We start from the raw sequence: 17,677 nt of genomic DNA, 5'->3' as shown, positions 1-17,677 counted from the left end.
TTCCTAATAAAAAATAGAACAAATAATGTCCACACTTTTTCTTCTAAATTGAATGACAACGGAGATAGAGAGGTTAATGTAAATGGGCCATTTTTCAAAAAAAAAACTGTATATCTAAAACTAATCAAGTTAGCCAAGATCTTTTGGGACCAGCGAAGTAAACTCAAAAAAAGAGGACGGGACATCGATATCAGATTTTTTGTATCTATCACCGTTTTGGCTGTACCCTATAAAGCTATCGAAAATCAACCACCCTGTACAGTTACTATAAATATTCATTCATAATAATTAATAAAATGTAATGTTTATTAAATATTTCTATTTATTTGTTCATAAATATGCATTTATAACTCGAAATCGCTTTTTTCCCTAGGGAGGTAAGTTACCTCACATACCTCCCTTTGTCTATAGCAACTTCTACTTCTACGGTAAAATCCAGTTACCTTCTAAAAAACAATGTATTAATAGTCTATTTACTATAGTGGAAGCAGATAAAACCTTTTTCACAATTTTGTCACTGGCGAATCCACCATAATTTCAAATTAAATGAAAATTCTATTCAAATCATCTTCAAAGGAAAACCGATTCGATTTGTAATAATTATTGCACAACCCAAATTTTGAATTTTGTCATAATCACATAAAAAAAATTATTTTTTATTTCTATGCTTTTTTAAGTATGAGATCTTCTCTTCGATTAAGCGAAAATGGTTTAATGAAAGTGGCAAAGTATCCAATAAACAGAGAAAAAATCATCAATTCTAATATAGATGCATGACCTTTAATACCTTACCTGTTATTTATACATAATTCTTCAGATATGTTATAATAAATAGGGCGTTCTCTATGTATTTCAGAGGGTGATTCATCATATTATGTTGTATTGTATATTAACGTTTGTCCCAAATGTCTCCTTCTGAGAATATATTTAAGTTTATTTTTCTCGTTCTTCTATTAAATATGTCTATTAGAAAGCAAGATTTAGTATAAACTAAAATTTAATCACCTCACCGGGGCCGTGCGTCTAAGTATCCAATGGTTTAAAATAATAATACGCATGCCACTTTTTTAATTCTTTGAATATTTTTTGTAATGCCTGACAAAAGATATATCGTAGAATTTTTTCATATGGAAAAAAGCGCTATTTTATAAAAAATAATAAAATAAATAATGTATAAATTAATAAATCAGCATTTTCCTTTAGAACTAAGCAACTCACAAAACTAGAAATCTGCAGTGGCGTGCATATTATTGTATTTTTTTTAATATTTGTCCACACGCATGCCCCTTTGAACATCACCTCCTGTATTATGAAAAAGAAATTAAAAAAATTAGCTGGATAGTTAATTCGTATTTTTTTCAATGTCGTGACAGAAGGTTTGCCACATATGTTACCTAATAGCCAATGAGTATGTATACTGAAAATAATAAAACCTACAAGATTCAGTTACAAGGGACAAGGTACAAACGGCATCAAATATGGTTTATGTTTGTGAATAGCATCAGATTAGATCGTGGCAAGGCAACAGTTATCTATGCCAGTCTTGTCCGCGTTTATTACTATTACTCCAATGAGAAAGCAATATTGGAAACATTTGAGGCTGTTACAGCGTTGCATTTCGGGAACATGAGAAATAATTTTCACATATAGATTTCGATCGAACAGATAGCGACCCCGAATACCATATATTTATGATTTATCTAGCTGCAGCCATATATTATATCTATTCCGAGGTAAAATAAAATACAAATACACATATTTACAAAATAAATAGGAGCAATGGCTGCGAGCGGGATATATTCTACATGGCTGGAATTCCCGTCGGGCAAACTACAGATGTAGCTCCGATTTATATAAAAATTTACTACCGCTATTAAAACTAGTTAAAAAGTTGTTATGCAGGTGTTTTCCCTAATGTGGAAGATGAATTTTAGGCCATAAACGATGTTGTAGTGCATATTACTGAAATTGTTAAAATCGCATTTAGCTATAACAAGTAAATGTTACAATCTGCCAAGTTAGAACCAGAAGATAGTGACATTGACATTAAAAAAATCAAATCAAAATATATTCTGTTAATAATATGTTCTGTGAAAACTAACACATCTATGCTTCTAGATTCCGATTTTAAAGAAGAATTAATCAAACTGCAACCTCCTATCTCTTTCTGTTTCAGAGGTTCCGAATATTCGTCATCAAATGACAATTTTGACTAAGCCATCATACTGAAAATCTACAAAAACTTTATTAATGCATTTTTTAGTTGGGCACAGTGACATGGAAGAAAAAATCATAAGTTTAAAAAATCATAAACTCTACCTTCATAATCATTGACTTTCAGATAAAACTCGCCATAAAATCTTATCGAATTTAGTCCATCTGGTTTGTATCCTTTCAATGCTGACAGAAGATACATTCTCGTCAGAATATGAACGTACCTACCCTTTAAAAATTGATAAGGGGGTGTTTTTCATTTCTTATTTTCACTTTATTCAATAGGTTTCCACAATGTGTTAACATCCTCTAGTATAGTTTTAAAGGATATGTCAAATAAATTTTGAATAGCAAATGTTAACTCCTAAAGACTATTATATATGTTTAGTTTACAGAATAGTCTTAATGCAAACTGCAACAGATAATAATAATTACATGTTTCAGAAGATATCTAGTAGAACATCTTATTTCAAAACTAATTTTCATTTCATTTTATTTTATCACTCAAAGCTGCAATAAGTTCGCATAATACTCGCTGATGATAGTTTTCGCTACATGGCCTTACCAATTTAAATATTCATAGAGACGTACCTGTAGCTTCGAATGAAATACTAGTTACTCTCAAAGAAAAAGGACCCATTGTTATAAATACAGTATTTGGTACTTGGAAAATTAAATTTTTTCTCTAAGCTTTCCTCTGCTTATTTATTTTTCCCCTCCCCCCGTGTTGAGAGCAACACAACAAAACACTGTGCCCCTCGCAGGATTAAATCCTGAGTACGCCACTGAATATAATACATATCCGTTGTAAATAATTGCTCAACGATAAAACAATTATCTCGCTACAAGAATTAACAAGAGGCTTTCTTTTTCCAAGGCTCTCTAGGGAAACATTAAGAAATTCATGTCTAGCGGCAATAACTCTCCGACTTTTGTCGGAGTTTAATAAAAGTAATATACCGGATAGGATGATGATATACTGGCTTGATATACTTTCTTTATTAACGTCGAGGAATAAATGATAAGAAAATAAGGATATTTACCTTAAATTTAATAAATCAGACCGAGGAGTTTTTAAGTTTTTATTGGTGCAGTGAGGAAGTATCCAGGCTCATTATACATTTTCGCTGTATATTTCAGTCAGCATATTTCACATACCAGGTTATAGGCTCACGCAACTAAGACAATTATAAACCGATATTTCATGTAACCCTAGTTTTTCGAATTTCTTACGATTATTAACTCTACGCACGCATCTACTAATTATTTGATTATAAAGTACTCTAAATTAAGAAAAATAATAGAGGACATTTCTTCGCAATAATTAACCTTAATATGAGCATTATTTTGAAATATAATACTGGTCACCTATTGAAAGGTATTTTTAGTGGAATTAAGAAAAATAATTAAACCATTTTTTCCATTCGTGGCAATTAGCCTTAAGATTATTTTGAAATATAATACCGATAACTTTATAGAAAGATGATACAAAGAATAGAAATATAAAAATAACTTCAAAATTATAATATGTAAGGAGCGAATCGTTGATTTTTAATAAAACCATCTAAATCTAAACAATACAACATTTTGGTCCTTAGAGATGAAATTAAAAACGCGAAATTTATTACTGTTTTAATCAATAATTACATTTACATGAACTTTGTCATCAAATAATTAATAAAATCATTTTTATAAAGAATTCATATTGAAGTAACCGAACAAATAATTTGCATTATGACATTTCTCTGAACCTAATGTTCAACATTGAATATAATAATAAACATTTTTAAATCAAATTAAACATAAAGAAGGCAGAAAGAAAGAACGTAATTTAAAAAAACAGTATTTTATATTCGATACAATTATTAATTAAGGATATTATGCAACATATATCTAATTCTTTAAAAAGTTTGATATATTTTACACAAAAAAAATATGAGGAAGACAAAATATCACAATATCGCCTGTGCATTGGGTGCTAAATAAAAAAGCAGGATTGTCCTAGATTCTTTAGAAATACAATGATAATATGTAAAGGAAATAGATATAAATATTCACAGAAACTTTTGAAAAATTCAGGTTTAAATAAGATATAAAATTTATTGTACAATATAAAATGATTAAAGATTACAGAACAATTTACTTTACTTATTTTTAAATACGCAAGTTCATTTCTTTTGTGCAGTAAATAGAGAAACATCGAAATCTACTGATTTTTAGTTGGAAAAATATTGCTGTTATGTCGGTGCCCATAATAGATATTAAGCTAATTTTATCAAAAAATTTTATCAAACGAAGTTAAACAATATTTTTCGACACCAGACATAAATAAATAACCTTTATTTTTTTGTAGAGACTTTATAATAATGTATGGGATTAGTCAATAAAAGAAAAAAAAGAAAAAAGAGAAAAGCCATACATTCTTATACTAAAAGAATTCAATAATGCTATACATACGACTACATTTGTCATTTAAACAATATTTTAACCTAAATTTAGACCTAGCGAGATTCTCAATTTTTTATTTTTTTTTTCAGAGGCAAGTTATTAAAGACCCTGTGTGTCCCAATACAAAAGGTGACTTTACAGACACATTATAATTAATACGTGTATAAAGTACACAAAAATTATTCTATCGACTGGTTTTATATGTATGCAAGATACACAATTTGCTAAAATGATTTTTTTATTTGTATTTTTTAAAAGTTTCTTTCATAAATATAAATGATTGTTTTTAATTTATTTTTTGTGATTTTGAATATTATTTTTATTTGATTATTTTTTGGATATTATTAGTTGGGCGCCAAATAATCAATTTGTCTGTTTAAATTGAATATTTATGTAAAAGTATTTTAAAATGAAAGATATCTTTCACAAATTTTAACAATTTTAAGATGTAACTTTATAACTGACAAATTTTTTATACTTGACTAAACAACAAAGTTACATAAATTTCAACCTTTTTAATCAATAATTGAAATGTTACGATTTGATATTTTAAATCGACTTATTGAGTTTTATTTTCAAAAATGGAATTTGGTTGTACGTGATATGGATATGCGGTTATTTCTAAATTTCTGTGTTATATTTGGCCAAATTAATCGTTAGATAACTCACGATTCTCCTTGTCGTTACGTTGGTTTCTTGCTTGAAATCTGGATCGATGATGGGTCGGACTTGCAAATACTTTGCTTTTACCACTTCACTACACTTTATGAATTGACCAATTTTTATTTAATTCACAATATTTACTAGTTCAAATTTTAGTGTTGAACTTTAGGTTCACTGCTCTATGGGATTTAAAAACTTTTATGGATATTGGCAATGTATGAACATTGAATGCTAATGATAGTTGACATTCTCGTTGTGACTGACGTTTCACGTTTCAGATGACTGGATAGGTAATTTTCACAAATTTATTGATTTTTATTGATGTTCACTTGTTATTTTAGGTACCAAACTAACGATGTTTATGTCTTCAAAACTTATGAGAGACTGGCTACTTCGAGCTCGATTTTTACTTTTTTTGAACTAAAAACAAATGAAGTGTTGCCATGGATATGTCAAACTAAACTTTTGAGAATTTTTAATTAAAAAATACTAATCTTTTGACACCAGTAACTTATTTCTACGTTAACTGTCAAACTTTCAACAAATTTTACTGAAATTTAGAAATTTGGACTAAATTAGGCTATACAGCTTAATTGTATGTCTATTCACTGTCTTTAACCCTTTTTCACATTTTTAACAGTTTTTCCCTGTTTATGAAATGATTGAAATGTTTTAGATTTGTTGACATATAGAAAACTTTTAAAGTTTACACACAAATTTGAACTTTGGTTGGAATCTCAAAACAGTATATGTTAAGAAGGTTTTCTGTACACTTTACAAATTATTTTGTAGTTCTACAACACTTTTAAATTTACAATTTTACAAATTATGACGATACATAGATCTGTCACTTTGGAAAACTTTACACAAAGCCTCAGGTTTAATTCCACTCATAAATACTTATTGCAGGTATGCTATATTTTACTTTTATATAAGATTTATTGCATGTTTCTTATTTATGTGTCCTTCCTTTTCCATCCGTGGTTCAACTTGTCAAAATTTAAATTTTCCAAATTTGCTTAAACCCTAGTTGAAATCTAACTTTACTAATTTGTTCTTTACAGTGTTTTTAAACTTTTTCAAATTGCATGAGTGCATTTTATCGACTACTTAACTTATAAATTATTCTTTAATCATAATTTTGACACTGAATCGTTTCATTGAACGGTTTTATCTTATATTACTACGCAACTTATTCAGCACTTAAAAATATCCTTCATTTTAATCTTTTCTGTGTTCCACATCCCTTTTATGTCAGTTTTCTCTCTGTTATTAGTAAATATTTCAATTTATCTCAAAAATTTACATTTTCGTCCCTTTTTTATATGTTTTATGTTATCCTAAAAACAAATCATAACAATATATTCTGTTATTACCTTACTACCTTAAAAATTAGTAAACTCAAAGTTTTCTACCTTGGAGGTGGAGCTTTTACGGCATTTTCATCTCTTTTTCAAAATATGGAAGTTTCCACTGTGTTTCTTCCATTTTAAAAAAGATTGTAGGACTGTTTTAGAAACGTAGTCATATTTTGCTTCTGTCATACAGTACCTAAAAAAAAAATATTTTATGGGCGCCTATCCGCGTATTGAAACAGAGTTGAATAATCAAAATTAAAATGTACAAATGGACTGGAATATCAATAGACGCTGAAAAGCGATTTTTGCAAACAAAATAACTTTTATCCGCCATCAAACGGCGTATTTGCACGAACGACTAAATGAGCGTTATTTAATTTTGTATTTTTAATTACGAAGGAACTCGATATATACTAACATTTAAACCCGATTCTAACGAGTTTCAATGTTTCAGAACGTCTAATTTTCCCGAATCAACCGCTATACTGTTTTAAACATTACCAGACCGGAAATTTCTTTGACTATTTGGTGTAACAAATTGCATTGGGCTGAGCGCTCGAATGTAGTTTACAGCGTAGGTAATTCTTCAGCGTAATTATTAATTTCGTTTGTGGAATTACTTTCCCATATTCAACAAAATGTATTTAGCAAACTGATAATAAGCAATGAATAAAGAATGTTTATGTGAATTAACGAGATACGGGTACTTGATAATTGTTAAATCGCAGTGGCGTAACGTTATGTTTTACTTCTAATATCATTTTGTGGAATATATTATGCAGGGTAGTTATCAACCTATCAAAAATAAAATGATGAGATGCCTAATGAAACCATATAAATATTATACTGCAAAAACAGAACTAAAAGGGGCATTACGACATCTACACGCCACTGAAATTTAGTCAACTGTAATACTGTAAGGTACCTAACCTAACGCAATGCACGCATAGTTAATCAGCATACTATGTAAAAAGTTTATGCACAAAAAATGAAATAAATTTAACGAATAATAATTTGGAATAAAAATTATCGCAGCTGTTTTATGTAATGTTAATCAAATAAATAAACAGTAGTAATCTAGATTATGATAGTAAGCGGCAATACTCGTTATAGGAGCAGAAATAGGTTAAATCTATGATCAAGCCGTGTGCCGCTCTATGCTCACAATACACAATGCTACTGACTACCATAAAAACACGAGCTATACATTCGACCAAGCAAAGCGTCAATTCACTCATAAACGAAAATAAATTGTACGGTAAGCGTCCCTCTGCTAAAACCTTGACTGTTCACCGGCACGTCATCGCCAGGCTGACAGGGTAGGCATTAGGGTGCCGCTAGATACGTATCGAATAAATTGATCGATGCGAAGCGAATTTTGTCAAAAATGATGGGAGAACATATTCGTTGTCGATCAGTACATCTTCAAAGAAGACCGCAAATAAATTCGAAACACTGAAATCCATTCATTTGATAAGTCAAGAAAGAAATTACACAACTGTGGACAATAAAAGGTTTCCGATTTTAACCAATTCTTTACAAAAGTAAGGTTTTACTATCTTTGTTGTTTAAACGTTTTAGTGAGTACTCTTTATTTGTCTACTACTGTACGTTTTTTTGAAAAAACTGAAAAATATACACTAAAAATATTTGAATGAAAAATAGTTAAGTTATAAAGATTTGCCCATTTGCTTATATCCGGTGTTTCAAATCCACTGTTGTAAGGCATTTTTAATACGATAAGCTTTTTACAAATAAACAAAGAAATATAGAAAATAGAAACCTTAAACATGATTTATTCCAACAAAAAAGTTAGTTAGTTTAAAAAATAAACTTTTTTACTAAAATGGATTAATTTAATACTTATTTGCTTAGATACAATGGTAGTTCCTTTTTTGTCTTTAACCTCAATTGTTTGTTTCTGAGGCTGAAAACAAAAAAGTTTGTTAATATTTTCTATAAGTTTTCATGTGAGCAAGTTCATCATTATAACAAAATATAAATGCGAAGTAATAGTAATTGTCGGCATTTATCATTAGACTGACAAATTATTTGTACCTTGCATAAATCTAAGCTAAAACAGCTCATCTTGAGGAATTATTGCCTTTATACACTGTTCCAAATACTGCATTTTAATAATTTTAAGTACTAAATAAATAAATGATTTATCAAAACAAAATAATGAATATGAATACATTCAATACAATTAAGTTATCAGTTTTTTTCTTAAATTGTTTTCCAGTTTTTTTACATCGCTTTTTAAATACATTTTGCCCATAAAATTTGAAAGGGCGGTGCTACTCGAAATATAACACACTGTGACTTGGTAGCCATTTTTCTATTTATTTTGAAAATTTAAATTAAATTCCTATTAAAACGTAACCACTATACTGACTTGTTTTTTTTGTTTTTTTCATTTATTTCTTGCAATAAGTAAGATCATTTTGATGGGACTATTATTAATCCTTGTATTAATTCACATAACATTCTACCTCTTTTAAGGAGTTTTCTTGTGATGTCAAACAACTACTTATATAAAAAAAAAAATTTGAATTTTGCGTCTGAGAGATATAAACCAAACCAGTTTTTTTAGGGACACCCTGTATTTTTGTCGCTTTTTGAAATCCCTTTCTTTTTATAACCGCATCAGTGATATATACATGTCATATAATTGCTTTGACAGTTTGCATAATATTTTGGTTCATTTATCCACAATAAAAAACTAGTTAGGGCCGGAATAATCTGTAGTGAGACCCGGGCCTGCAAGCTCTACGGAGACCCTTTTTCTAAAAAAAATACACAAAATTTCAAAACCTAAACAATTTTTAGTTTGATTCTAAAAAAACCTAACCATTTTTTGGTTTTATTTTGCAAGATCTTGCCAAGGCTTCCAGATCTCGTGAGAGCCGAGGCTATAACCCCCTCCCTAAATCCGGGCCTGGAACTAGTGCATATTTATGCTTTTCCGCTATTAAGGTGACCATATTCCTGGCCGAGAAATAGTCTTTCTGGTGTTTTTAGATACTGAAATCTTGAAAAATAAAACGTATAGAACAAAAGTGAGCACAAAAACAAAATCCTCGATGTTCTGTTTATTCATTATTACTTTAAAAAAGCGTTTGTAAAAAATGCTTTTGCTGTTCTCCTAATCCCATATTTTAAGAATTATTTTCACGTACTTATAAATAAAAGTAAATAATTTTATATGTAGGACTAAACAAGTATATGTTATAAGAATATTTACGTGTGGAGTTATATATAAAAAAGTTAGTATTTTCGTAGATTTCAGTACCTAAAACCTTGATGATTTGATCGTTTTTTGCACTTGTTCATTTTGCTGCGGCGTCTTTGAAAATACCCAGATGGCATGACATAACATTCCTATTATTTGATAAGCTTTAGATTTAATAAATGTTTGAAATTATTTGTCTTTGTGGAAAACACTATTTCAATAATAATGCGCCCTTAAATTCACTAAATAGATCATTAAACACTTTATTAAGGAAAATGTACAATACTAGAGAGGTTTTATGATAACCTTATTGTTAGGACATTTTTTTAAATAAATAACTTTAATCCAATAATAATTTGCATAACCTAAAGGAGAAAATGAAATTAGTGCTATAAGTGAAGTCGATAATAGGGCATTATAAAAAAAATATATGTTCCTTGTCTGGAATAATAAAACACATTTTATGAATAATATATTTTACTTATTAAAAAATTTAAAAGATTTGCGAAAAACATACCCACACAGTGGTTTCATGGCAATCTTGACTATGTGCACGATCAGTAAATAAACCCAAATATTATGCAAACTATCAAAGCAAATATGTAACATGAAAGACCTCAAGAAAAGAAACCCAAAAAAGAAAAATATACACGGTATTCCATTAAAACAATAACAAATGTTCGGTTTATATCTAGGAAATACAACATTTTTTCCTTGATAGAAAAACGAAAAAGACAGAAAAAGATAAAAGGGACAGAATGTCGTGTGGATTTCCCTGTATAGCCGTGAATTCGTGCCTATAATAAAATCCTCCATCTACAACGACCCTTCGTTTCTTTCAGGACGGCCCCCGCCGACGGTCTCCTGGTTCATGAACGAGCGAATGGTCGAGGGACAACTCGAAGCTATCGGAAATCACGTTATGGTGAATAGGCTGGAAGTAAATGGCGTGACGAGAGACCACCTGAACTCCACTTTCAAGTGCCAGGCGAGCAACACCAAGCTGATGATGCCCTCGGAGAAGACTGTTCGACTGGAGTTGTTGTGTAGGTGTTTTTATTTAATGTGGGTTGCTATCTACAAGGTGGTCCATAAGTGCGCTCCGATAGTAAGGAGGGTGACTCTTTATATTATCACAAAAAAAAGTCAAAGTCAACCAGTAGCAGAGATACTGGAAAGTACTCTCAATAAGAATTAGAGTTTCGACGCCATTGAGTATTTTGAAAATTCGTTGGGCACATTTATTTACTAATAAAAAAAAAGCTTCTATTTTGTGACATAAATTAATTGTTTTTTTTTGTCAAAAGTGAACTTATTGTACAGTTGATTTAATCGAAAATGTTAGTCCAATTAAATGGGCCTCTAAATCGAAATTTTGGTCAACTTGCCTGAATTTTTTATATAAGTTAGTTTGAGGTATACATTTAATAACAATAAGTGACAGTAATTTTTTTCTCATCCCCCGGCGAAGGGTGAAAAAAGATAAAATAAAGAGGTTGCTCAAGAAGATAACTCAAAAGTGGTAAGAGCTAGAAAAAAAGTTTCTTATAAAAATTCCAGAGCATAAAATCTTACATAAAAATGGTCTATTGACTTTTTCTTGTAATATTAAAATTGACGGAGTTAGGGAGCCTTAAAAAATCATAACAAGCAGAAAAATGAATGAATTTTATAATTTTTTTTTCAATCTACTCTAAAAAATATAAACTATCTTTCCAGAGAAATACCTAGATGTATTTTTAAATTTTTAATAAAAACAGTTATAACAATTTCACAAAGCGAAAGTAATTTTTTATATTTGTCGTAAAACAAAATTTCGAAAGCAACTTTTCATTATTTTAAGTAATAAATCGAATGGCATAGAAAAAAATTGTTTTAGTGTCAAATCATAAAAATTAACGATTAAAAAATTGAAATTGTTATAAATTTTTATTAAAAATATATCTATTTCTCTTTATTCCTATAGTAGATTAAAAAGAAAAATTGTAAAATTCATTCATTTTTCTGCTTGTTATGATTTTTTTAAATTTCTGAAATCATCCCTTAACTTCTAGCCGCCCTAACTCTGTTAATTTTAATAGTACAAAGAAAGTCAATATACCATTTTTTATGTAGAATTTTATGCTTTTATAAGAAATTTTTTTGCTAGTTTTTACCGCTTTTGAGTTATCTTCAAAAACCCTTTTATCTTTTCTTTTTTTACCCCTAGCCGGGGGCTGAAAAAAAATATTGTCACTTAGTGTTATTATATACAAACTAACTCATATCAAAAATTCAGGCAAGTCGACCCAATTGCGACTTAAAGTCCCATTTAATTGTACTATGTGGCCCATTTCAAATATAAAAAAGGTATTTATTGACCAATTTAATTAGAATTTTTTTCTGAGAGATTCTATTAACATCACATCACTTGAATTTATTTTCTGTTATTAAAAAATATTTTTTATTTGTTTCTGTGTCAATTTTTGTATTTAATATTTGACTACGCTACTGGATTCTGCACGCCGACAAAGCTGTTAGTAACAAATTTTGTAAAAAAAATATTCATCTCATTATAGCATTTAAGATTTCATAATTTTCATTCTTGTTAAAATGAGTAAGCAACCAATGGAATCATAAATTAATAAACAAATCATGTCAATGTGTACAATATGTGTAACAATATTTTTTTATTTCAATGGATAATCTAATTATTTGCGAATAAATAAAATATTTATATAAGCCATTAGCACATACATAAATATTAAGCCACAACCTTAAATTTGATTTTTTAATTTGGAACTGCACATTTATGAAAAATACATCACTGAACATTTTATTCGTCGTATTTAAAATTGCAACTAGAACATTATATTTCTCGAAAATCAAACCATTCAGCACAAGTTAGCAGCAACTATTTTCTTTAAAATTACCAAAAGGATCGCCAATTTTATTATTGGAACATACCTAAGAATCACCCTGTATTATATTTTATTATCAAGTTTTTCAGTAATTATTATAAAGAAGGTAAGATAATAATCAGATGCAAATACCTTATTCCTTAAAAAAAGAAGTTTTCTTTGTCGAGTCTGAATGGAGTGCCGAAATACATTTCATACGTGGGAGCTTGAATTTTTTTTTACCACACGAACTGCGGAAGCTTGAAGGAAAAGAGATCTTTTTTTAACTTTTTCTCGTAGGACGAAAATCCTCATTCCAGGAACAAGGAGCCTTTAGATTCAATTAGAATTATATAGTCGTAAAACCCTTTTATTTTTGTAGCACAGACACCCCATCTTATTTAATGTTTGCAATTGCTGTTCATCAAACCAAAGAATGTACAAAAAAATTAACACTTCTCCAAACATGTACTTACATATGGATGATTTTCTCTAGATTTTGGTGACCACATTTTAAAAAAAAATTGTATTCATAAAAATTTTAGGATAAAAAATTTCTTGTCCAAAAAAAAAACTAAAAATACTTCCTAGACTAATTCGATCATTCTAAATTAATTTCCAGAATTTGTTTTTAAGTAAATTTTGAGGAAATGGAGATACGGCCTAGGGATCTTAGGACTAAGATATTGATGATAAAAGATAAAAGGATCCTTTTTCATTCAAAGCCGCATATCTAATAAAAAATTGACGTACAGTGATCAAAAACAAACTAAAGCTGAGCAAAATTTCGTGAGCCCGTGATCCTTAAAAATAAATAAAAAAATTTTTAAATATTTTTTCTCGCGCTATTTCCGATGAAATAACCGAAACTCACAAAAATTGTTTGTCAAAATATCTTCAAACTAGAATCTTGAAGCTTCAAACTGCTTTTATTTCGATTCATCACTGTCAAAAATTACAAAAAAATTGCTGATATTTTTATTCCCCTAATTTTTAATATTTAAGCTCAGAGACACCTTATGTCGCCTACTTTAGTTTGATACAATAATGGCCTATTTTTATATTTACCTCTGTAGTTAATATTCATTATTGTATTCGCATAATGTGAATATTTGAATAAAAGTGTTCTGGATTTGAACACTTTTAACGTTGTTTTCAGGAATCAAATAATCGCAGATACTTTTTGCAACAGTTTATTGTAACAATAGAACTCACAAATTGAATACTTTTTCAGTATTTGTACCCAGCTTTCTCAGTAACCACAAGGGACTCAGTGAATTACTTTTAGCTTTGGGAACTATTTTTCCCGTATTTACACAGCAATACTCTTCGGGTCTGTATTACGAAAATTTAAAATTCTTCGTTTATATTTTTTTTTAGTTTAAATATAAGCTATTTTCATTCGGAACTGTTTCTCTTCCACACAAAGATTTATTTGTGTATTTATTTATTTTTATATTTATTTATATGTATTTATTTATTTGTGGCATTAAAATTTATACTTTTGCTTATGGAAAAGATAACATAATGTATGCTTAAGATATTCGTTAATAGGTGCAATTACCATAAATCAATAAACAAACAAAACATCAAGTGGTTATTCGTTGGGATATACAGGGTGTTTCTGAAATAAGTTTAAACTTTGTATTCAAACATGCTGAAATTTATTCAAATCTCCTTTAAAAGTAACGCAAAAATTAAGCGAATAAATGAATTACTTACCAATAGACAATCACTCTACAAAAATTGTTCAAAGTTTTGTTTCCGTGTGCTAATAAACATGTTTCTAAACGACAGTAAAAATTCTGTCACCAAAAACTCTAGTCACATTCACTGAAATCCGTTGCTGGAACCGAGATCTCTGTACAACGTAAGAATTTGCAACACACATCGCATGTGCACAAGATGCACAGGGTTGGCTTACATTTATGGTTAATTTTCTTAACTAATTTTCTCGAAAAGAGAAGTATTTAGACCATCAGTTGCTTAATAAAAGTTGCTCGTATTCGTGATCCTTTTCAAGAAACGCACTTATTTCATAAACACCCTGTAGATAAAAAAAATCATATTTCATTAAGTTAAATTACTAAAATGTGTTTAACCAAGATCCGTTCTTAATTCATCAATTTACAAACATCCATGGCGTGTATTTATAAAATATAGACAAAAAAAACAAATCCGATTTCCGTCGGGAACCGGAATAGGGATTAATTAATGGTTAAAAATAAAGTACCTACGGCTCGCTGCAATGCCACTCTGATAATGAATAATATAACGCTCAGCTGAAGTAGTAATTAGAAAGCGAAGAGAGCGGCATATAAATTGCCATTGAATGTATAACTTCCGCGGATACATTGCACAAATTAAATTATAAACGCATTATTCAGGGCACAAACGAGGCGGCCGTTAGGAAATGTATTAAGTAAATTATTTTACTGCAAACACATGAAACATCCTAACGGAAATCACTTGTAACAATTAGTTAATGTATAGGTACAGAATTTATACAAATAAATACACCTTCTATACAGCATAAAATAGTATATTTGTGTACCTACAGCAATATATTCTCAAATTCGTAAATATATTTAAAAATATTTCAAATGGACAGTGATGATGATGGTCAGGTGTACAAGACACCACAAGAGTTAATAGCCGCCGCAAAAAAATGTGACTAAATTTATTACCAAACAAATCTAGGGAAATGTACGAATTCGCTTACAGATTTTTCAAGACCTCCCAAAAATACGACCTCCCGATCCGAGAATGTTGTGATTGCATAGTTTTCCTCAAAGCAGGGAATAATAATGAAAAAACGTCACATTAAAAAAAATAACTACACATTTTTGGTATTAGTATTATCAATTAATAAAATAAAAAATCAACACTAGTATTTTAAATAAACAATATCAACTAATAATGTAAGAAAGTCAACATTAACATTTCAAATAAACCTATATTGATATTTGTGATCACATTAAAATAATATTACAGTAAATGCTCAAAGTGACTTCCTTGTTCTTAAACGCAAGTATTAGTTCTTCGAAAATTAAAATGAATTTTATCCAATAATTGTGCATTACCTCTCATAACATTAATTTCATTTTGTATTCTTTCCCATAATTCGTTTTCTGTATCTACTGAAAGGTTATAAACTGTTGTCCTCAACGCTCCCCAAAAGAAATAATTACATGGGTTTAGGTCCGGGGATCGAGGTGGCTATTTTAAAGGGGCACAATTTCCTCTACCTATCCACCTATTAAGATAGTAACCTGTAATAACTGGTCTTTTAATACTCTATTAACGGAACTTTTTGAAAGCCAATCTCTGCCACTAAACGCCTTGTATTTACTTGAGGAATTTCTTCGACCCTTTCCAAAATTTGTTCCTCCAGCTGAATAGTTCCGGCCGTGCGTTATCCACGATTTAATGTTACAGGTAAAAAACGTCTTGTTTCCCGAAGGCGTCTCTCCACATTAGCAAATATTTTGTGATTTGGAATTCTTTGTTTAGGAAATCTTTCAGCATATGTTCGAACAGTAGCACAACAATTTCCTTCACAATAACCCAAAACTAATAACATATCTGTTTGTTCAGCAAAAGTATAAATCGCAATAAAAAACAAAGTAAGCTAAAATTAAGTCACACCTAGCTTGACACTGAACCTTTTAATTATTGTTATGAATTTGGTTCTTTGTTATATGGCACCTCGTACTAGACTGTTCTAAGTATCTTAAACTGATTTTATATTATTTAATCTGCAAAAAATGTAAAAAAATAAACGATATCAAAATTTATTAAGAGACAAAAAATCTTCTAAAATAATGCTTATATTTAAAAATATAAATTATGTCGTCATTGGCGGACACACAAAAAAGTTACGGGATAGCCAGTGGCGCACAGTCACTAGAAAGAGAACATCCTGTATATGTATTCTCACCAAATTCTGTATTTATAAAAAAATATGTGTACCAAATTTGAAGTTTCTAAGAAAAAGAGTTTTCAAATTATTTGGAAAAAAACTAGGTTATCTATTCTATATTTAGAAGGCTATATCTCAGTAGGCAACTTTTGTATAAAGGTAAGTTAGTCTAAATAGTTTTATTCATCCAGGGAACCTGTGGTCAAGCGTTGTCCATCCTTTTCAGGGACACCCTGTATACTTAATGAATAAGATACGTATAGATGAGAAAATTTTAAAATATTTCTATTAGTTTTTCCTTTTTAGGTTGCGATTTCAGAAAAAACAAGTTTTATAAAAGTTTGTTCTATATTTCCGTTAGGTCATTGTACACTGATTGTGAACCAACACAGTGGCATTTTCAGTTTTTCTTTTGCTTCTGTGTTTCCAACAATGACCCAGTTCTTAAAAATGTTTAAACTGTTTTATGAAAAGTGGACATTAGATTTTTGCTGTTAACATTTTTACGATAATTATTTTCGGGTTAAAAAAAAAATTAATCACATAAGTGAAGAATAAAATGTCATTTTCGTTATAACATCATATTTGAAGTAAAGTGAAATAAGGTTAAGCACGAAATAATTAATCTTAAATTACAAACAAAATTTTCTATAAAAATACTTCCTTTCCATAAAACAGGAAAAGAGTTTTTCCTCATATTACTGTTCCCTCTAATCATGGAAATAAATTTTTAAACTTTGATTTAATTAATTTAAATTTTAATTAATTAAATATATAATAAATAAGTAATTAATAAATTACTGTATAACTTAATTTTAAAGCGTTCTTAAAACCAGTTACTAGTTTTTTTAAATAAAATACATCACAATGCATTAGTTATAGATATAATCTGCAGTATGGAACTAAAATATAATTGTTCTAAATAATTTTCATGACATATGACATCGCAAACTTGATAAAA

General features: G+C 29.2%; 1 protein-coding gene across 1 annotated transcript in view; it reads left to right on the top strand.

Annotated features, from left to right (window-relative positions):
• The window catches only part of LOC108917711 (nephrin-like), a gene marked incomplete at its 5' end in the record, with an annotated part of 223,120 nt that overhangs the window by 137,346 nt on the left and 68,097 nt on the right, over positions 1-17,677 (top strand). Inside the window, one exon of the mRNA XM_018724448.1 lies at positions 10,758-10,961. Coding sequence (XP_018579964.1) covers positions 10,758-10,961 — 204 coding nt within the window. The remainder of the gene's footprint in view (positions 1-10,757; positions 10,962-17,677) is intronic.

Source organism: Anoplophora glabripennis, unplaced genomic scaffold, assembly GCF_000390285.2.
Source record: "Anoplophora glabripennis isolate ALB-LARVAE unplaced genomic scaffold, Agla_2.0 scaffold61, whole genome shotgun sequence".
Classification (NCBI taxonomy): domain Eukaryota; kingdom Metazoa; phylum Arthropoda; class Insecta; order Coleoptera; family Cerambycidae; genus Anoplophora; species Anoplophora glabripennis.
This window is presented reverse-complemented; position numbering and strand designations above follow the sequence as displayed.